At 45.4% G+C, this 21,556-nt stretch overlaps 2 protein-coding genes and 2 pseudogenes across 2 annotated transcripts; all 4 read left to right on the forward strand.

Moving 5' to 3' along the window:
* The first annotated feature begins 13,610 nt into the window (after window positions 1-13,610).
* LOC146686767 (uncharacterized) lies at window positions 13,611-17,715 on the forward strand. The gene has a single exon (XM_085438918.1). The coding sequence runs from the start codon at window positions 16,142-16,144 to the stop codon at window positions 17,048-17,050; it is 909 nt and encodes a 302-aa protein (XP_085295044.1). The 5' UTR covers window positions 13,611-16,141; the 3' UTR covers window positions 17,051-17,715.
* Window positions 17,716-17,729: 14 nt separating this feature from the next.
* On the forward strand, window positions 17,730-20,384 carry LOC146686768 (uncharacterized). The gene has a single exon (XM_085438917.1). The coding sequence runs from the start codon at window positions 18,272-18,274 to the stop codon at window positions 19,178-19,180; it is 909 nt and encodes a 302-aa protein (XP_085295043.1). The 5' UTR covers window positions 17,730-18,271; the 3' UTR covers window positions 19,181-20,384.
* On the forward strand, window positions 19,369-19,935 carry LOC146686769 (thioredoxin-interacting protein pseudogene; annotated as a pseudogene).
* Window positions 20,385-21,024: 640 nt separating the features above from the next.
* The window catches only part of LOC146686770 (cytosolic arginine sensor for mTORC1 subunit 2 pseudogene), a 1,518-nt pseudogene continuing 986 nt past the window's right edge, over window positions 21,025-21,556 (forward strand).

Consider the following 21,556-nt stretch of genomic DNA (forward strand, 5'->3'; position numbering starts at 1 on the left):
TGTGGAAATGGTGATTTTGTCTGTAGGCCTTAATAATAAGGATCAGGACCCCCAGAAAACATCAATTAAACAACTACGCAAGGTGGTGAATGGGGCGAAAGCCGTGTTTCCGAGTGCGGACATTTTTGTAGCCCACATTCACTTTTCCAGATCACTATCCAAACTCCAACAGTCAAATCTCACTATGATCAATAACTTCATTAGTACACATTATAATTATTTACCGTGTATACCTCAACAATACTTCCATACCACAGCTGATGGCATTCATTGGACGAGTGAGACGGCTAAAAGTATCTTTGACAGCTGGTGTGAAGGCCTGCGACTTAGCGTGGGTCTTACGATGTAGTATTGTGGGCTAATGTATGTGGGGGGAATTTGGGCCTGTTTGGGAGCGCGCTTGCAGCAACACCGGCATGCCACACGGGCAGATCAGCTGCGCTCCACAGTGGCCACTCACTTCAGGGAACGCACAGAGGAGGCCCTGAGCATCGTGAGCCTACAGGCCAACCCGGGCTGGTCGGTCGGTCAGCGGAGTAAGATGTAGAGAGTTTGATGCCAGGATGTTATTGTCATCTTTAAATAGTTCTTTTGTGGGTATAGAATTTTTAGTACATTTGGTATTTCTTTGATGTTGTCAATATTAAATATATGCAGTATATGGTGTGGAATAATCAATTAAGACTCCAATGTCTGAGGGAGGGAGAATCCTTAGAATTACAGGTCAGGCTTTGAAAGTATGGTGAGAAATAAAGAAAGTTCAAAAAGAAAAAATGGTCTGGAAACCTGTTGTTTGCTTTATAACATAGAAGTTCTGTGAACAGATCATATGGGTATTTCTAAGCAAAATGTCACCGAAAAAAAAAAAAAAAAAAAAAAAAAAAAAAAAAAAAAAAAAAAAAAAAAAATACAAAGACTACTTGTCAACATTGAGTATGTTTTCCTGATTGCCATAAGTCCCCATGACAGAACTGCATGGAGGTTGTTTTGAATAGAGTGTAACACTAACAGTGTGAGGTTACATTATAATTACTAACTGCATGGAGTGTGATTATTGTTGAAAATGAATAAGAAAATCAAAAACGATAAAAAACCTTTTCTCCTGGAGGTCACATCCCCTCCAGGGAGTCATGGGAGAAATATGGCTTTGGGACCTTTTATAGTATTGGTGACAGTGCTGGAACTTTCAATGAGTCTGCCTTATGGCCTGGGGGGAATAAAGACATTGGGGGACGGTTTTATGACTTGACAACATATGGAAGAAGGTACAAGACGCACCCAAGAAGAAGAGGAGTATGCTGGAGAGAAGGAGAAGAGCGGAGTAAGTGGAGATGGGATGCTTCAGTAATTCCTAGGACCGTGCACCAAAGTTTGAATTAAAAAACATCTAAGCTATAGTTTCCTAATACCTAACTAGCCTGTGCCAGGAATTTTTATCTGACATCCATCCACGATTCCTAAAAGGACCTCTCAGTAAACAGACTGACTACTCCTTGAAACATAAAACAGCATCTCCTTGGGACAAATGGAGATTACTGAGTTTATTGAATTGTTTTTTTCAAAAAGATCTAATAATCTGAATTTAACAATTTCTTTTTTTGTATCTTCATTGTATAACCTGTGGGATGAGCCTACCCAGGCCACTGGACTCTAAACCTAACCATTGCCTTAAGAAAGTGTCCCTAGAATGTGGATAATTTGGAGGATGGTCTTAACCAGACACATGGCCCTAAACCTAACCACCTTGGCTTGGCAGACACTATTAGAGATGGAGAATTAAAAGGGAAGATGACTTTGCCCAGGCTGCATGACCCTAAACTTAACATCTTGGGGGAAATATTAACAGTTGGTAACTGCACTTGGGAAACCTAAACCTCATAGTGGGGAGTTAATTTCTTAAAAATGCCAAGCATTTGAGGTAAGGGGGCCATGAAATAAGAATTAATTTACCCTCTTATTTATTTTGAGGCCTCCGCTGACCGACTGGACCTTTTACCTGATTTCGTTGTAGTGAGGTCTTCCCCCCATCATCTATTGGGGAGTATAACGGCTGTCCTAGTGCAATAAGATAAGCAGCCTTTTAAGTTGTGGTTTTCGTTGATTGTTTATGCAATTACTCTTAAAAAACCATTCTTAATATAGGGTCCTTATTATTATGGGTTGCCTTACATAGCCGTTTTATTTTTGGAATGAAGGTGAATATGGGTTGATTGTTTATTTAGTTTTTATAGATTTTTCTATGTATTTTTTTTCTTTTTTCTTTCCCTGTTTTTCACGTTCCTGCTCCGGATGTTACCCGTTGTCGGGTTCTCCCCCTGGTCCGCGACAGCCCTAAGACTCCCTCCGGACCCCACCCCCTTACCTAGTTTTTATTATAATTTTCTCTCCATCCCCATTTGACCTATATTTTTCTTAATTTTAATTTTTTTTCCATCCCTCTTGCTTTTCAGAAGATATTATTTTGTGTTCACCTTCTTTCTTATAAAATAATGTCTTTTTATAAGTCTACATATATACATATATTTTATTAAACCATCCTCAGCAGGATGTTGTTTTTAATCATAACAGATTATATCATGGTTTTATATTCTTTTTATATTTTTTTATGGTTATTTTAATTTTCTCTTATTAATTCCATATGATATTTTAAAGGTTTTTATTCTTATTTTTAATATCGTTGTTCTTTAAGAGAGAGGCCTGGACACCTTTTATTGGGGAGGGATTTGGTCACATGTAATACCCATGTAACCTATGATTACCAATCCTGGGAGGGGCCCAGGACTTGGGCATCTCCCAGGAAATGTTTTTAAATGCCTCGCTCCTTCCGGACACCTAGTAGCATGTATCCCTCTGAAGAAGCGGTAACTCCGCGAAACGTCAGGGAACGCTAGACCAAACTTAATGGAAGAAAGGCGACTTTTTTTAGCCCTTCCAGAGATGGGCAACAAGTAACTTTGTTTAGCCCAGTCATATGAAAGACTATTTTAATTGACAAACTTTTTTTTACAACTGTAAAGTGGGGAGTTTTTATTTCACCTGTAGTAAAGTGACCGTGAACTCTAAACGGGAGGTGAGAGGTGGCGTTGGATCTGAGCGAGGCATCGGTTTGTGCACCTAAACCCTCTTGTCTTTTGAGTCTTCACCGACCAACAGACACTGACGCGGGGACGCCCGTGGTCGGTGGGACTACCATATTGTTCGGGTCCAGGATGGAGGCACACCGGTCGGAAACGCCACAACTGCCAGAAAACGACTTGCAGGATGGCGGGTGGACGTTTCCACGCCACCAGCGAAGAGCACGGATGAGGCAGAGATCACTGAGCCTGAATCGAGTGGTCCAACAAACACAAAGAAACTCAGGTGAGCTCCCCACTGACAAATATAAGGTACAAAACAATAACTTTGAAACCTTAGGTGAAAGTTTGTCTGGTGATGGTCTGGCTACGCATGCTGGGGGTCGGGAGGGGACGAGGCACGGGGAGGGATGGGGTCGCCCGAACATGAGACGTGTCAGACAACAAGGAGGACAAGATGCTCCCGCACCAAAGCGTGCACTTGATACCGACACAAGGAAGAGTGCGAAGAATATATTTAAATTAATACGGACAGTACACCATAAAAGTGTCATTGAAGAATCACGCGACACGGGCTTATACCCCAGGGGTATGATAAAACAGGTGTCCAGGCTCTCTAGTTTTATAAAACCGGCTGTGCCCACAGAACAAGTTAGGAGGCAACTTGATCAAAACACAGACTCTTGGATGTCTAAAAATTTAGATATTCTTTATGACCATTATGCCACTGTCATTGAATCTTTAAAGGAAACTAGAAAGACTGAGGTGTCATTTCAGGTGGCAAAGACGTGGGCTTTTAAAAGATACGGGGCTCGCTTACGTGTTTCTACAATGTCAACAGTTGAAACTCTGCTTAAATCGTCAGGGGAAGAGGGTGGAGGGAGGGCCCGTTCGGAGGCCGGCCACACACGGGAACAGAACACAGTACAGAGGGGGGGAAGATCGGGGGTAATGCCGATTGATCTGAGAGATGATAATGAATTTCCGCCCTTACCTACAGTGGTTAAAAACCAGACTGCTAGTAGCAGTAATATACAAAATGTTTCCTATCAGAAAAACCTATCGTTGGGAAAAAGGAAAACTATTGTAGAAGAGCTGAATGAGCTTCAGACTGTGAATGCCCGTGCGCCGGCCACCGCGGGAGCTCTCCCGAAGGGGAGAAATGGAGATGGGGGGAAGACGGGAGAGGGTGGGAGTAGGGTGGAGACAACAGCCAGAATTAGATCAAACGTGGTGGTTGATTTAGATGAAACCGATGACATTCTGCCTGCCTCTTTGTGCTCTCCCCCTGTGCGTCCTAGAAATATTGTGCGCTGTGACTTGCCCTTAACGGCCGCGAACAGGTTGACATCTGAGCCTGCCACCCCTTCAGTTTCCTGCTCCACGTCTCGCGCAGGAGACCGGACGAATGGTCCGGACCCTATAATGAAACAACAAAAGCGAGTAAAAATCCAAACCTCTGCTAAAACAGGTGACAAGGTAGTGGGTGAAATGACGATTGAGGCCCTGCAACAGCAGGAGCCGGCGGAAAACCTGAGCAGTGACTCATTGGACCGCTCTGATCCCCACTATTATAATATTAAGAGTAATTTTCACCTGAATGAGGAGGATAATGAGAGCGAGGGCTCGGTGGCAGAATTTAAAACCGTGCGGCAAATAAAGCAGAGGGAGTCTCATAGCGGGCGCGGGCTTACGGGAAAGGGAGAGCCGGTCGGGGCGGAGGCGGAGACGAGGGGCGCAGAGGGGGGTTACCATACACCTACGTACCATCGGGCGAGACCTAGTAGGAAATTACAGGATTGGAGAATCAAAGTGGATAAACCGGTAGTTTTCTTGGGGGACTCTAATCTAAATAGAATACCCCCCTTCGAGAATGATCAGATTCAGGTGGAAAGCTACCCGGGTGCGAACTTTTACCATTTCTTCAACCTGTTGGAAATGACGCCGGTGTGTGAAAATGTGGAAATGGTGATTTTGTCTGTAGGCCTTAATAATAAGGACCAGGACCCCCAGAAAACATCAATTAAACAACTACGCAAGGTGGTGAATGGAGCGAAAGCCGTGTTTCCGAGTGCGGACATTTTTGTAGCCCACATTCACTTTTCCAGATCACTATCCAAACTCCAACAGTCAAATCTCACTATGATCAATAACTTCATTAGTACACATTATAATTATTTACCGTGTATACCTCAACAATACTTCCATACCACAGCTGATGGCATTCATTGGACGAGTGAGACGGCTAAAAGTATCTTTGACAGCTGGTGTGAAGGCCTGCGACTCAGCGTGGGTCTTACGATGTAGCATTGTGGGCTAATGTATGTGGGGGGAATTTGGGCCTGTTTGGGAGCGCGCTTGCAGCAACACCGGCATGCCATACGGGCAGATCAGCTGCGCTCCACAGTGGCCACTCACTTCAGGGAACGCACAGAGGAGACCCTGAGCATCGTGAGCCTACAGGCCAACCCGGGCTGGTCGGTCGGTCAGCGGAGTAAGATGGAGAGAGTTTGATGCCAGGATGTTATTGTCATCTTTAAATATTTCTTTTGTGGGTGTAGAATTTTTAGTACAATTGGTATTTCTTTGATGTTGTCAATATTAAATATATGCAGTATATGGTTTGGAATAATCAATTAAGACTCCAATGTCTGAGGGAGGGAGAATCCTTAGAATTACAGGTCAGGCTTTGAAAGTATGGTGAGAAATAAAGAAAGTTCAAAAAGAAAAAATGGTCTGGAAACCTGTTGTTTGCTTTATAACATAGAAGTTCTGTGAACAGATCATATGGGTATTTCTAAGCAAAATGTCACCGGAAAAAAAAAAAAAAAAAAAAAAAAAAAAAAAAAAAAAAAAAAAAATACAAAGACTACTTGTCAACATTGAGTATGTTTTCCTGATTGCCATAAGTCCCCATGACAGAACTGCATGGAGGTTGTTTTGAATAGAGTGTAACACTAACAGTGTGAGGTTACATTATAATTACTAACTGCATGGAGTGTGATTATTGTTGAAAATGAATAAGAAAATCAAAAACGATAAAAAACCTTTTCTCTTGGAGGTCACATCCCCTCCAGGGAGTCATGGGAGAAATATGGCTTTGGGACCTTTTATAGTATTGGTGACAGTGCTGGAACTTTCAATGAGTCTGCCTTATGGCCTGGGGGGAATAAAGACATTGGGGGACGGCTTTATGATTTGACAACATATGGAAGAAGGTACAAGACGCACCCAAGAAGAAGAGGAGTATGCTGGAGAGAAGGAGAAGAGCGGAGTAAGTGGAGATGGGATGCTTCAGTAATTCCTAGGACCGTGCACCAAAGTTTGAATGAAAAAACATCTAAGCTATAGTTTCCTAATACCTAACCCTAACCCTAACCCTACCCCCTAACCCTAACCCTGACACTTACTTTCCCAGTTATTCCATTTTATTCCGTCAAGCTCTGGCTAAATCCCCTTAACCTAACCCTAACCCTAACCCTAACCCCTAACCCCTAACCCCCTCAACCCTAACCCTCCTTCTACCCTCGTAGGAGGAATCAATTCCCCTACCCTAACCCCTAACCCTAAAAGACAAGAAGGAACAAGTGACACAAACAAGAAAAACTGGAAAGGATATAAAGGAAGGGGGTGCCATTAAAGAGAACATAAGAACACAGGACGGGATGTCTAAAATGCAGGGGGTGCCATGTAAAAGAAAGAAAAAAACATAGAGAAAAAAACAAATGAACCAAGGGGTAAAGTTGAAAGACGAAACACAGAGAAAGATAGAAAAAGGGAGAGTCACGTAAAAACTGAGAAACAGAAAAGACAAAGAAAAGAATTAGAAAAAAGAAATGTCTGGAAAAAAAAGGGGCGGAGACAGCCCAGTATAAAAGGCCCTGAGTGGCAACAGAAAGACAGAAACAGAAAAGAACACAGAGAGACGTTGGGCCAGCCTGAGGAAGGCTATACCCAGCCGAAACGTCGCGATGGCCCAACGGCAGTGCACTACACCCGCTAAGGGTAATTTTTTGAATAGGGGGCACCGTTCCCAATCCCATTGATGGACCGTGCACCTCAGGCTCCGGCAATAGCCGGGCCTGGTCTTACCTCAACACCCGTCCTACCCCCTGCTGGACCAGCGCGCACCTTTAGCTCTCCCGCCGTGTGCTTCGGTGGGGGATTGGCTTAGGGCCATCAAGATGGAGCGTTACGAAGACAGTTTCCTTCAGGCTGGCTTCAACTCAGTGGACCAGCTGGCCCCAATCACCACACAGGATCTGCTGCACATGGGTGTGACTTTGGCTGGGCATCAGAGGAAAATCCTTTCCAGCATCCAGACAATGACCTTTCAAAACAAGAGCACTGCAACTGTGACCTTCTAGCTGACCTGCCTCTTATTCTGGACATGACACCAGCACACAGGTGCTGCCAAGTACTGAGAGCACTCTGGATCCTCTTTCTGTGAGCCACTTTGAACACGGACTCGTAAAAGGGATTGGCGACTTTATTCGTGACCAGAAAAAATAGGGAGAAAAAACTATGGTGTGAACTGTTGTGCAGAGATTGGCAGGTCTCTGCCACACAGAGGGACCAGGTGATGAAGCTGTGCGGACTGACTGCTTCTTTATTTTTTTGTTCTTTTGTTTGTTTTTTGCAGTTTGTGCTTTTACATCCACCCAAGATTTGGACTCAGTACATGTGGTGAGCAAAGAGGAACAGCGGACCAGAGTTTACACAGTTCTGTATTGTCATGTCATTACAAAAAAACAAAACAAAAAAACCCAAACTGGTTTGTTGTCCCAAAATGTCACTTTGATCTTTCACCAAAGGAGACAAAAAAGACGAGAAGAAATGCCAAGATTTTTAGTTTTCGTATTGTTGTAATTATGAATGGGAACCGCTCTCGATGCCGACTACGTTACTTCAGAGACACCTTTCACATCAAAACGTGAACATTTTAATGTGAGATTTTACATTTTGTTGTTCTTTCTCCCCCATTTGGAAAAAAAGAAAAAGAAAAAAAAGAGGAGAAAAAAAGAAAAAGAAAGAAAGTACTCCGCCGAAACGTCACGTGGGCCCCGAGCTACTTCACCCAAGATATGGGCAATTTTTTGAACACCCGGGCAGGGTCTCCATCTTCCTGCCCCCGTTGATGGACAGTGCACCCAGGACCCTTTAGGGGGGCCTGCTTTACCTCATCCCTAACCCTAACCCCCCTAACCCTCGTGGGGGTGGGAGATGCCCCTGCCTGAGGTCCAAACTCTAACCCTAACCAGGGGGGGTTTGAAACTTAAACCTTAGAAGGAAAAAAGCCCTAGGGGAGCCTGTAAAGGAAGGAAACAAAAACCCTAGAGAAAAAATAAAATAAAAAAATACTTACCTGTAGAAAAATTAAAAAATACTTACCTGCCGCTAAACCTGTATAAAAGGAAAGAGAAAAACACTTAAGAAAAAAACCTGTAAAAGAGAGAAAGGAAATACTTACCTGTCCTAAAAACCTGTATAAAAGGAAAAAGAAAAGCACTTAAAGAAAAAACCTGTAAAGAAAGGGAAAAGAGAAAAAATTAAAACAAAGAAATACTTACTTGTTGCAAACCTGTATAAAAGGAAAAAAGAAAGGTCTTACCTGACAGAGTCACAATTAAGCCGGGCCAGTCTGAAGAAGGCACTACTCCGCCGAAACGTCACGTGGGCCCCGAGCTACTTCACCCAAGATATGGGCAATTTTTTGAACACCCGGGCAGGGTCTCCATCTTCCTGCCCCCATTGATGGACAGTGCACCCAGGACCCTTTAGGGGGGCCTGCTTTACCTCATCCCTAACCCTAACCCTCCTGAGTTCGTTCATTATGAGAAGTGTTTGTAAAATTTGCCACAGACGTCCATGTGATCAACAACAGACACACGTGATTCCCCTTCGTGGTCTAAACCAATCAGAGATAGTCAGGGGCGGGACCTCTGTCCGTGGTCCAGCTGGAAGTGGAGGTGGATATAGACAGGTGAGTAGCTTGAATGAAGCGATATCGATTCATTAAATCCTGAATTGAATGAATATAAATGTGTTTTACCAGAAACGCCAGAATCTCAGGTTAAAGCTCACAAAACTATTTCAACAACAACCAGCAAATGAGAGCAGGAAACGCATTCCACACGAAGACGTAAACAGAGCGGACCGACGCATCAGAATTAGCTTAGTCGGCGTGGGGGCTAATATCATCCTTAATTCCTTCTTACTTTTGCTGTTTTGCTTCCAACACGATAAAACCCACAGTTCACGCACAGCTCGCTGTGCGTGAACTGTGAGAGAAACTTCAAGAAAAGTTTCCCATCTCAAACATGTGTTTTCTGCATTACTCATTCGCTTATTACCCATCAGTCTACCGTTGTTTACAGCGCTGGCGGCCGCTGTCTTTTCTTTCCTTTGTACTTAAATGACGTCGGATAAGAAAGCTTAATTTCTGCTGTTTAATACTGAAGAAATGTAAACTTTTTCAAATTAGGTATAATTGCAGAATATTTTTAAGGTTATCTGCTATAAAATCCATGCCAGGAAAATCTCCTTTATGTTTTTTATTTTATTTTATTCTCAGTTACTTTGACACAACGGCATGTGCTGTGATGGTCACATCTCTGATAAAGTTTAGTGTCAGTACTGATAAATGATCAGAATTATAAGATCTCTCACTTTCTGAGTAAAAATTGCACCAAATCGAATCTGGACCTTGTGAATCGGAATCAAGTGGATTATAGAAATCAGTGATGATACACAGGCCTTGTGAATATCCTAGGACCGACAGAAGTGGATATAACTGACCGTGGGCAATGAGAAAAGATGAAAAGAACGATTGATAACTTTTTTGTCAAGTTAAGGCCTGATCGATCTGAAATTCATAGCCAGTGCTCTGACAGGGAGCCATCAATCTTTGAACGCTGATTTGGGTGCGCCCAACTTTTTTTAATAGTGTGCATAAGAAAAAGCCAGAAGAGGGAGCACCTCTGGTTCAATCCCAGTTGCAAAGCAGCTGACCAGCTTCTGTGTGTGTGTGTGTCTCTCTCTCTCTTTTACACAAAAAACACATGTCAATGCGCTTGCAAAAACTTTAATATGCAAAGCACAGGACGTCCCAGCTGGTCGCCCTCCGGTGGACCACAGATGCAATTGCAGCAGAGGGAGCCCCTCTTGTTAAATCCCAGTTGCACTGCAGACCTCACAGTGTGTGTGTGTGTGTGTGTGTGTGTGTGTGTGTGTGTGTGTGAGTGTGTGAGAGAGAGAGAGAGAAATTAAAAAGCAATGAAATTCAAATTTTGCACTACAGACCTCACTGTGTGTGTGTGTGTGTGTGTGTGAGACAGACAGACAGACAGACGGAGAGAGGGAGAGAGAGAGAGATTCAAAGCACTGTAATTCAAATGTTGCACTGCAGACCTCAGTGTGTGTGTGTGTGTGTGTGTGTGTGTGTGTGTGTGTGTGTGTGACAGAGAGACAGAGAGAGAGAGAGAGACACTTGCTGTGGATTTAAAAATTTAAAAAAACACACAGAAAACCCAAAGAGAAAAAGAGGCACAGAAGTCGATTTGTACCGCGTTGAGTTGCAAAGCAGCTGACCAGCTTGTGTGTGTGTGTGTGTGTGTGTGTGTGTCTCTTTTATACAAAAAATACATGTGAGTGCACTTGCAACAACTTTTAATATGCAATGTACAGGACTTGCCAGCTAGGCGCCATCCTGTGGACCAAACATGCAATTGAAAGATGTTATTTTCGCCGGTATAACTCCTTCAGACACTTTGTACCGCATTGAGCCAGCAGAGGGAGCACCTCTTGTTCAATCCCAGTGGCACAGCAGCTGCTCTGCTTCTGTGTGTGTGTGTGTGTGTGTGTGTGTGTGTGTGTGTGTGTGTGTGTGTGTGTGTGACAGAGAGAGAGAGAGAGAGAGTGACACTTGCTGTGTATTTAAGAAACAAACGCTCAAAGAAACCAAACAGAATGACACAGGCAGAAAGACACTGTTTTATTTTGGTAACCAATGATGCATTTCTTCTCCCCTTGTACAGTGCACCCTGAAGCCGTGTGTGGACCAGGAGATCAGCAGAACAGGAACCACAGAGCGTCAGCGGCAGACATCCAAGCTGCACAGGGCACACGCAGCACCAGGCAGAATTAATGACGTCCCTGATCCACAGCTCAAGCCCAGCCACCCGCTGCCTCCTCGCCGCCTCCTCCCGGGACCTTCAAGGACCACCCACCAGCCACTGGTACACATTCCAATCTTACACAATGGCCCCAGCATCACAGGGCATCTCCTGACATTAAAATCTATCCTGATTTCTGTTGTTTTTCCCTCATCTCTGAGCCGCTGAGTGTGAGTGTGTGTGTGTGTGTGTGTGTGTGTGTGTCTCTTTTACACAAAAAATACATGTGAGTGCACTTGCAACAACTTTTAATATGCAATGTACAGGACTTGCCAGCTAGGCGCCATCCTGTGGACCAAACATGCAATTGAAAGATGTTATTTTCGCCGGTATAACTCCTTCAGACACTTTGTACCGCATTGAGCCAGCAGAGGGAGCACCTCTTGTTCAATCCCAGTGGCACAGCAGCTGTACTACTCATTAACGGTGCTGTTTTTGACCATCCTTTGATGACACATTTGTGCTTGACAAAAACAGGAGCTGCCTCCTTATATTTGAGGTGACAACAACTGAGTTTGTACATGGCAAGGGGAATAACAGCAGAGGTAAAGACAGTGAAGATGTGATTGGGAGAAGGAAGCCAAGATTTAGTTGGAAGACAAGGTTACATTCTACATACTGTTGCTCAACTTTCTACTCTTACTATCTTTTTTGTTTGTTTTTAGTAGACTGCTCTTGTATTTTTATGCATCAGTTATGAGGTATAGAAAACTTTGAAGAACAAAAGAGCACGAGCACACAAGCTTGTATTGTTTTTGTTTTGTATTGGCACGGCAGTTTAAAAAAAAAAAAAGAAAAAAGGAAAAAAAAGAAAAAGATCCATCTGCGTATCTAATTAATGCTTTTTCAAATTAAGACATTTTGTTTTGTTTTTTCCTTTTTCTCAGTACTTGCCTGAACTGCATGGTGGTAAGAAGTAGTTTTTGGAGGAGTAAAGAAGGTTGTTGTTGGGCTGGTTAGCTTTGTCTGTCTTTGGAATTTTCTTACAGGACACCCAAGCATAACTGTAACATTTGGGGGCTTCGTCCGGTGGTCGAGAGAGGGAGTGTGGAGCAGGGAAATTATTTTACTGCTATTGTTAAATAATTGTCATCATTACCATTGCATTAATAATATAATCTGGAGTTTATATTGCATTCAGGGGTTAAACAGTGTCTCTTTCAGAAAGACTGAGTTGCAGGCTGACAGGAAGTTGTATGCAGAAGTGAAAGCAGGAAGTTATTTTGAGCAGCAGGCTAAGACGAGGCTTTAACAATGTAACAGATAGCTTTAAGAAGGCTTTAAGGTTTTATGCACACAGGTATTAAATTAACTTTGTATTCCAGGTGCAGTTATAACTATTTTATACATATTGCATATCTGTGCTTATTTGAGTTGATGTTCAGGTTCTTTAAAGGTCTTAAGCTTCAACTAGTGAGAGTGTCTAGATGATCCATGCTGAGGGAAAACTAGAACATAGAAGGAATTGCAATACATGCTTACAAAACACTTATATATCAGATCATTTTATATTAAGGTTTTAGTAGAGGTTCTTGGTTAAAACATTTATTTAGTAGAAGACATACACATAGTCTCAGTGAGCTTCTGGTCTGGTAAAAGGTCAGAAGTGCAACAGGTGAATTGAGAAAGAGCATTTGAGGACGAGACACAGATAGTAGGTGAAGAGGTGACACAAAGAGCATGTGAGGTCGTGACACACACACACATGAGTTAAATTTATTTAGAGGAGAGATTACTCATGTCTGGTTGTAACTGCAAAAGTGTCTCGGTAAAAGAGGAACCGTTCCTTGTTGTCTCGGCAAGAAAGAGGAACAAGACAAGAACTGAAAGGTAGACAGGAAGGGCTAGCCATGAAAATAGAAGATGATTTTCTGGGTGAAAAGTCATGATGGTGTTGATCTGATCTATGTATAAAATGTACCGGTGACGCATGAAGGGGCGTCAGTAAACAAACCCTGATGCTATAAAATATCTGTTCATGCTTTGATTAAGTCGAGGACTACTGGCTGTCTGCGTACAGAGTGTCTTCCCACACGTGTGTTCATTAAAATCATTGTTGGACCAAGATCCTCTGGACCATGGGTGGTGTGTACTCTCTTTCCTCAATTTTGAACCTTAACATTCTAGGCGCCATCCTGTGGACCAAACATGCAATTGAAAGATGTTATTTTCGCCGGTATAACTCCTTCAGACACTTTGTACCGCATTGAGCCAGCAGAGGGAGCACCTCTTGTTCAATCCCAGTGGCACAGCAGCTGCTCTGCTTCTGTGTGTGTGTGTGTGTGTGTGTGTGTGTGTGTGTGTGTGTGTGTGTGTGTGACAGAGAGACAGACAGAGAGAGAGAGAGAGAGACACTTGCTGTGTATTTAAAAAACAAGCGCTCAAACAAACCAAAGAGAACGACAGAGGCAGAAAGACACTGTTTTTTTTGTGGTAACCCATGAGGTCTTGCTATCGAATTGTACAGTGCATCCTGAAGCAAGGCCGAGCAGATGACATAGTGCTCCACAGGCCTGCTTCTGGTGCCTGCTCCTGTACCAACCTGCTGCAGAAACAGAAAAAGACAAGAAGTCACGTAAGATAAAACAAAGAAAATAATGTAAATACACACGGAAAGGATTTAAAGGAAGGGGGTGCCATAAACAAAAGTACAGTGAACAAAGGACGGGATGTCAAAAAAGACAGGGGGTGCCATAAAAAGATAAAGAGACAATCCTAATAAATGTATCTGACTCCAGCAATTTGCACTAAAATTTCTAGAAAGCTGGTTTTCTTTCTCCTGCTCGCCTTGTCTGAATATGGAGTAAACACAGAAAGACAAGAAAAAACAAGGGGAAAACAAAGAGAAAAATAGTAAGAAAACTAAAGATATGAAAGACAAGAAGTCACGTAAAATAGAAAGAAAAGCAGAAAAAGAAAAAGACAAGAAGTCAGAAAAAGAAAAGGACAAGCAGTCAACTTAAAAAAGCCCAAGTGGGAGGAGCTAACATGAGTATAAAAGGCCAAGAGAGGCAAACAGAAAACAGAGAGACAAAGACAAGACACACTGGGTCGGCCTGAAGAAGGCAAAAACATGCCGAAACGTCGCGAACGGCCCAGTGAATGCTAAATGTGCACTAAAACCCTAGATATGGGCAATTTTTTGAACCAGGGCAGGGACACCACCACCCGGCCCCATCGATGGCCCGTGCACCTCAGGCTACCAGCTTGCTGGTGGCCTGATTCTTTTCTTAACACCTAACCAGCCAGTGCCTCGTGGGGTTGGGGGTGCCCCTGCCCTCTATCTTACCCTAACCCTAACCACAGGGGGGTCCCTAACACAAAAAACGAAGACAAGAAGTCACGTAAGAAAGAAAAACAAGTAGAAAAAGAAAAAGACAAGAAGTCACGTACAAGAAAGAAAGATAAGCAGAAAAAGCAAAAGACAAGAAGTCACGTACAAGAGAGAAAGACAAGTAGTCAGAAAAAGAAAAAGACAAGAAGTCACGTACAAGAAAGAAAGATAAACAGAAACAGAAAAAGACAAGAAGTCACGTAAGATAAAACAAAGAAAATAATGTAAATACACACGGAAAGGATTTAAAGGAAGGGGGTGCCATAAACAAAAGTACAGTGAACAAAGGACGGGATGTCAAAAAAGACAGGGGGTGCCATAAAAAGATAAAGAGACAATCCTAATAAATGCTTCTGGCGTAGGATCTTGGTGCGGCCGTTTGCCTGGTAGGTGTGTTTGGCTATGATGGCAGCCTTGGGCACAACAATGCGGGAGCAGGTGTTCTCAAACTTCGCATTGATGCAGATCTCTTCGCCTTCACAGAATCCACGCCGGTCAATTTTTGCATTCAATGACACCTGACCGTCAGGGATGAACATGCAGGTGACTTTCTTCTCGGAGGGTCAGCGCTCGTTTGCATGTATTAGCTCTAGAATTGCCACAGTTATCCAAGTAACGGATGAGCGATCAAAGGAACCATAACTGATTTAATGAGCCATTCACAGTTTCACTGTACCGGCCGCGTGTACTTAGACCTGCATGGCTTAATCTTTGAGACAAGCATATGCTACTGGCAGGATCAACCAGGTAGCCCCTCAGGCGGCGGCAGCGGCGCGCACGCACGCGCTCGCTCGCTCGCTCGGGGCTACTGAGCCCTGTCGACCAGGGCGAGGCTTTCCGGATGCACGTGTGGACCGGGGCGAGGGTTCGAGAAACCGTGTTTGCCGGACGGGGCCCCGTCGCCCTCGCGGGGTGGGCAAACTCTGGGTTTGCCTACCCACTCTGCGACGAGGCCCGCCGTGGTATGACCACCGGGACGGACCGGGCGTCTCGGTCTCGCTACCGAGCGATCGCGTCTGGCGGGGGGGGGGAAGCGTGGGGAGGACAGGGCGGGGTCCGAGAACCACCACCCCCTTCGACCTTCGCGCTGTAACCCCCGGCCAGCGCTAGAGGCGAGCCTGCGGGCCGGAGGAGCTGACCGCCCGAAGGCGCCGGCGAAGGTGCCGGGCCCGGCGGCAGCCCTCTGATGGCAGGCCACGTTTGCCAGTCGATCGGGGTGGGAGGGCACAACCCTAGAAAAAAACTTACCTGTTAAAATAAAGCCTGTATAAAGGAAAGAAAAAACTTACCTGTTAAAATAAAGCCTGTATAAAGGAAAGAAACAAAAAGGAAAACACTTATTCACCTGGGCTCGACTGAAGAAGGCACTTCTATGCCGAAACGTCTCGCGATAGCCCATTAGCTCTCAAACCCAAGACATGGGTAATTTTTGGAACCGCCGGGCAGGGTCTCCACCTCCCGGCCCCCATTGATGGACAGTGCAGTCAGGCCCTTGGTGGCCTGTTATCACCTAAACCCTAACCCCCTAACCAGACCCCCCTCCCCTCCGGCGGCCGGACATGCTGAAGTGTATCCCCCTGTGGCGCTGCAACCGCCACGTCGAGTCGGTGGACAAGCGGCATTGCAACTTGCAGACGGTTCCTGATGAAATATTTCGATACAGCCGCAGTTTGGAGGAGCTTCTCCTTGATGCCAATCAACTCAAAGAGCTACCAAAGCCTTTCTTCAGACTACTGAACCTCCGGAAACTTGGCCTGAGCGACAATGAGATCCAGAGACTCCCGCCTGAGGTGGCTAACTTCATGCAACTGGTGGAATTGGACATCTCCAGGAACGATATTTCTGAGATCCCAGAGAGCATTAAGTTTTGCAGGGCCTTGGAGATTGCAGACTTCAGTGGAAACCCCCTCTCCAGATTGCCGGATGGTTTCACTGAACTCCGAGCGCTCGCTCACCTGGCCCTCAATGATGTGTCATTACAGATGTTGCCCAATGACATTGGAAATTTGGCCAACCTGGTGACGTTGGAGCTCAGGGAGAACCTGTTGAAGTCTCTGCCCATGTCGCTCTCTTTCCTGGTGAAACTGGAACAGCTGGACCTGGGCAGCAATGAACTGGAAGTTTTGCCGGATACCCTCGGCGCTCTCCCCAACCTAAGGGAGCTGTGGCTGGACCGTAACCAATTGTCCTCATTACCACCAGAGCTGGGAAACCTTCGTAGGTTGGTGTGTCTGGATGTGTCGGAGAATCGTCTGGAGGAGCTCCCGTCAGAGCTGAATGGCCTCCTGGCTCTCACAGACCTGCTGCTCACACAGAACCTGCTGGAGGTCGTCCCGGACAGCATAGGGTCTCTGAAACAGCTGTCCATCCTGAAGGTGGACCAGAACAGACTGACCCATCTGACTGATTCAATAGGCGAGTGTGAAAACCTCACAGAACTTGTCCTGACGGAGATAAGAAAGATCTAACCCAAGACATGGGTAATTTTTGGACCCGCTGGGCAGGGTCTCCACCTCCCGGCCCCCATTGATGGACAGTGCACTCAGGCCCCTGAAAGGGTGGCCTGCTATCACCATAATCCTAACCAGCCCGTGCCTCGTGGGGGTGGGAGATGCCCCTGCCTGGCCCTAAAACCCTAACCCTAACCAGGGGGGGGTTACAAGAAGTGCAGAGCTAGAACTAGTGTGGCTCCACTACACAGTCAGGACTGTAAAGTTAAGAAACCACTAATTCAGACTCAGGCCTTATATTTACTGTTCTTTGTGTCAGGACAAGAAGTGAAAAGTTGTTGGGTGGAAAAAGGAATGAATGAATACATGACTTTTGCACACAGATCTCATTAACACACAAAACACATCCCATCTGAGGCCAGACAAATGTGGACTGTGAAGGCTCTCTATTGCACATTTAACTGTTGTCAAAGTAACAGCTGAAAAAAATATATTTTGCTGTACCACTAGTGTAAAAAGTGAAATTAAAAAAGGAAAAAAGAAGAAGAAGAAAGGCAACCATTCAGTAGTTCTTGCCCTTTAAGGCTAATCAAAAATGGTGGAAATGTGCTTTTCCTCTCACACTTGACTTGTTGTAGTATGTTTGAATATGAGAAAATCATTAAAAAAAAGTTTTTGGGAGATGCAAAATCCATAAAAAAAAAGGAGTAAAAAAAGCCTAAGTAAAAGGAAGAAAAATTAAAAGAAATGCTTACCTGCAATACCTGAAGAAAAAGGAGAGAAAAAAGTTAGAAAAAAGTGCTTACCTGCAAACCCTAAATAAAAGGAATTAAAGAAATGCTTACCTGCAACCCTAAAGGAAAAAACCTGTATAAAAGGAAGAAAAAAGTGCTTACCTGCAAAAACCTAAGTAAAAGGAATGTAAAAACTTAAATAAATGGCGGTGAAAATTAAAAGAAATACTTACCTGTAAAACCTGTATAAAAGGGAGAGAAAAACACTTACCTGCAACCAGTACTGACCTGAGCCAGCCTGAGGAAGGCACTACGATGCCGAAACGTCGCGATGGCTCATTGCAGATCGAACCCAAGACATGGGTAATTTTTGGACCCGCTGGGCAGGGTCTCCACCTCCCGGCCCCCATTGATGGACAGTGCACTCAGGCCCCTGAAAGGGTGGCCTGCTATCACCATAATCCTAACCCCCTAACCAGACCCCCCTCCCCTCCGGCGGCCGGACATGCTGAAGTGTATCCCCCTGTGGCGCTGCAACCGCCACGTCGAGTCGGTGGACAAGCGGCATTGCAACTTGCAGACGGTTCCTGATGAAATATTTCGATACAGCCGCAGTTTGGAGGAGCTTCTCCTTGATGCCAATCAACTCAAAGAGCTACCAAAGCCTTTCTTCAGACTACTGAACCTCCGGAAACTTGGCCTGAGCGACAATGAGATCCAGAGACTCCCGCCTGAGGTGGCTAACTTCATGCAACTGGTGGAATTGGACATCTCCAGGAACGATATTTCTGAGATCCCAGAGAGCATTAAGTTTTGCAGGGCCTTGGAGATTGCAGACTTCAGTGGAAACCCCCTCTCCAGATTGCCGGATGGTTTCACTGAACTCCGAGCGCTCGCTCACCTGGCCCTCAATGATGTGTCATTACAGATGTTGCCCAATGACATTGGAAATTTGGCCAACCTGGTGACGTTGGAGCTCAGGGAGAACCTGTTGAAGTCTCTGCCCACGTCGCTCTCTTTCCTGGTGAAACTGGAACAGCTGGACCTGGGCAGCAATGAACTGGAAGTTTTGCCGGATACCCTCGGCGCTCTCCCCAACCTAAGGGAGCTGTGGCTGGACCGTAACCAGTTGTCCTCATTACCACCAGAGCTGGGAAACCTTCGTAGGTTGGTGTGTCTGGATGTGTCGGAGAATTGTCTGGAGGAGCTCCCGTCAGAGCTGAATGGCCTCCTGGCTCTCACAGACCTGCTGCTCACACAGAACCTGCTGGAGGTCGTCCCGGACAGCATAGGGTCTCTGAAACAGCTGTCCATCCTGAAGGTGGACCAGAACAGACTGACCCATCTGACTGATTCAATAGGCGAGTGTGAAAACCTCACAGAACTTGTCCTGACGGAGATAAGAAAGATCTAACCCAAGACATGGGTAATTTTTGGACCTGCTGGGCAGGGTCTCCACCTCCCGGCCCCCATTGATGGACAGTGCACTCAGGCCCCTGGTGGCCTGCTATCACCATAATCCTAACCCAGGAGGGAAGGACCGCGCATTCCTCGGTCCCCCCCAGGGGGGACGGGGCCGTAACCAACGCCCTAACCCTAATGATGCGGGTGTCCGCGCTGAAGCTTCTGGGTCTGGGCTGCGCCAAGGTGGAGTACGCTAAAGGCAAGCAGCGGTGCCGACAGGAGGCCGAGTACCTCAGACATGAAACGGTCCTGCGGCTGCAAGACCAGCCCACAGACTCTGACGGCTCTGTGGTGTTGAGACCTGGCAACAAGTACGAGTACACGTTTGGATTCGAGCTCCCTCAGCAAGGGCAACTGGTGTCGTCATACAAGGGGAAGTTCGGCTACGTCCAGTACTGTGTCAAAGCCCTGATGGAGAGGCCGCAGCAGCCCGTGCTAGAGTGCAAGAAATGTTTCGAGGTGGAGGAGCCACTGGATGTCAACACCCCAGACCTGCTGTCTCCAGCAGGTGGCATGAAGCAGAAGAAAGTCACCTGCATGTTCATCCCTGACGGTCCCTGGGTACTGGAAGGCTGGTGCGTTCATAAAGATGGGACTGTGAGGCGGAGGAGGAGTTCAACGGCAATGCTCGCATGCTGCCGGTCGGCTGAAGTCCACCAGTGGGAACCGTGGAACTGTGGTCCACCTGTTAAGGACCAAACTTGAAAACAGGCAGAAGGTCTGAACTCCAGAGGAGGTTGGATGGAGAAGTAAAGGCACGAGTGTGGAGGTGGACTGAAATGTTGGTCGTTTGTTATGTCAGCTGCCTTCAACCTGCTTCATCGCTTATGAGTCTTCCTGCTCGTGCTCCTCAGACCAGAGATGTTGAGGCCCGATGGCACAGTGATATGCTGCATTTCTGAATAAGCTGCCCTTTCCAGAGACTCTCCATTTACAGCCACTATGACTTTGTTACTGGGCCGAGCACTGGCCTGCTGTGGCACCGTGGCTTTTTCTCATTGCACTCCAAGACTGTATTTTTACAGGACTACTCAAAAGGAAACATCCTTTTACCAGTCCACTCAGTTTGCATCGCTGTTACGAAATTGTTGGGAACACTGTTGCTTTTCAGAATCACAGCATGTAAATTTCTTCCTTAAATGTCAGTAGTGTTACCAGTGTTTGAAAAAAGTCCTTTATTCCTATATTGTTGCTTTTGACTCTCCTACTGCCCAGAAGACTCTGTTCAACTGAACAATGTTTTTGATGTGGAGATATGCAACTTCCACCAGTCACCACAGCTTGGTGACTGGTGCTAATTACTGCGAGTGCCGTCCATACCACACGCTCTCGATGGAACGCACTTTATCTGAGGATCCTTGTATCTGATCTGCAGTTGTCCCAGGCAACATTTCATTTAAGAGTTCCACTTCTGTGAATTCACAACTTCTGTTCTTTCAGGGCGCAGGGAAATCACTGTTAATGACTCATTTGTGAGAAAATATGTTTGTAATACGCTCTTGATACGTGCAGATGTTTTTGTATGAAAGCCGAGGGGAGAATATAAAAGGCGGAGCTCACACAGGAGCTCATTTTCCACTCGGCACTCGATGAGAGCACATCTCTGCCAGTCCAACTGTTGCCAGCTAACCTAGCTTACAGTTTTCTGTGTGCCACACCTGAAGAAGACCGTGTACGGTCGAAACGTTGTGTTTTTTGTGTTTATTTTTAAATAAACAGTTTTTTTTGGCACACCTTCTTTTGTTGTTTACTGTTTTTACGTGACTTTTTCCTTTCCACATTTTGGAAAGCGTTTTTTGTTCACATTAAAATTAAATAAATATTTTTTGAAGCACATTTAATTTTTTTTGGAAAAAAGAAAAGAAGAAAAAAATTCTGGACGCCATGGACGACGGCTGGACGGTGGTATGCTATGGCCGCCGCCGCCAACGTGACCGCCAAGTCTTCTGGGACGGGTACGGAGGGCCGCAGGGAGGGATGGACCGTGCACGCTCCTTTTCCTTTCGGAGAAGGGATTATCTTCCCCACCCTAACCCATTTTAGTCCTTCCTCAAATGAGAAGACGTAAAAGATGGAGCTTCATATTTTAGAGCACAGCTTGAAAGTGGCGAGTATAGAGAAAGAAGGGATCCAGATTTGCACTCACGGATTAATAAAACTCGCCTTCCTGGCCTCCAAAACAAGATGCAAGTTTTTCAGTTTGACAGAGACTCCAGAGGACTATACCATCATCGTCGACGAGGAAGGATTTAAAGAGCTGCCCCAGTCGGAGCACATCAGCGTTGCCGACGCCACGTGGGTGGCCCTTAACGTGGTGTCAGGAGGT

The sequence above is a fragment of the Copadichromis virginalis genome, linkage group LG18 (genome assembly GCF_057382275.1).
Source record: "Copadichromis virginalis isolate Kocher_CV1m ecotype Utaka linkage group LG18, C_Virginalis_male_GT1.1, whole genome shotgun sequence".
In the NCBI taxonomy this organism is placed as follows: domain Eukaryota; kingdom Metazoa; phylum Chordata; class Actinopteri; order Cichliformes; family Cichlidae; genus Copadichromis; species Copadichromis virginalis.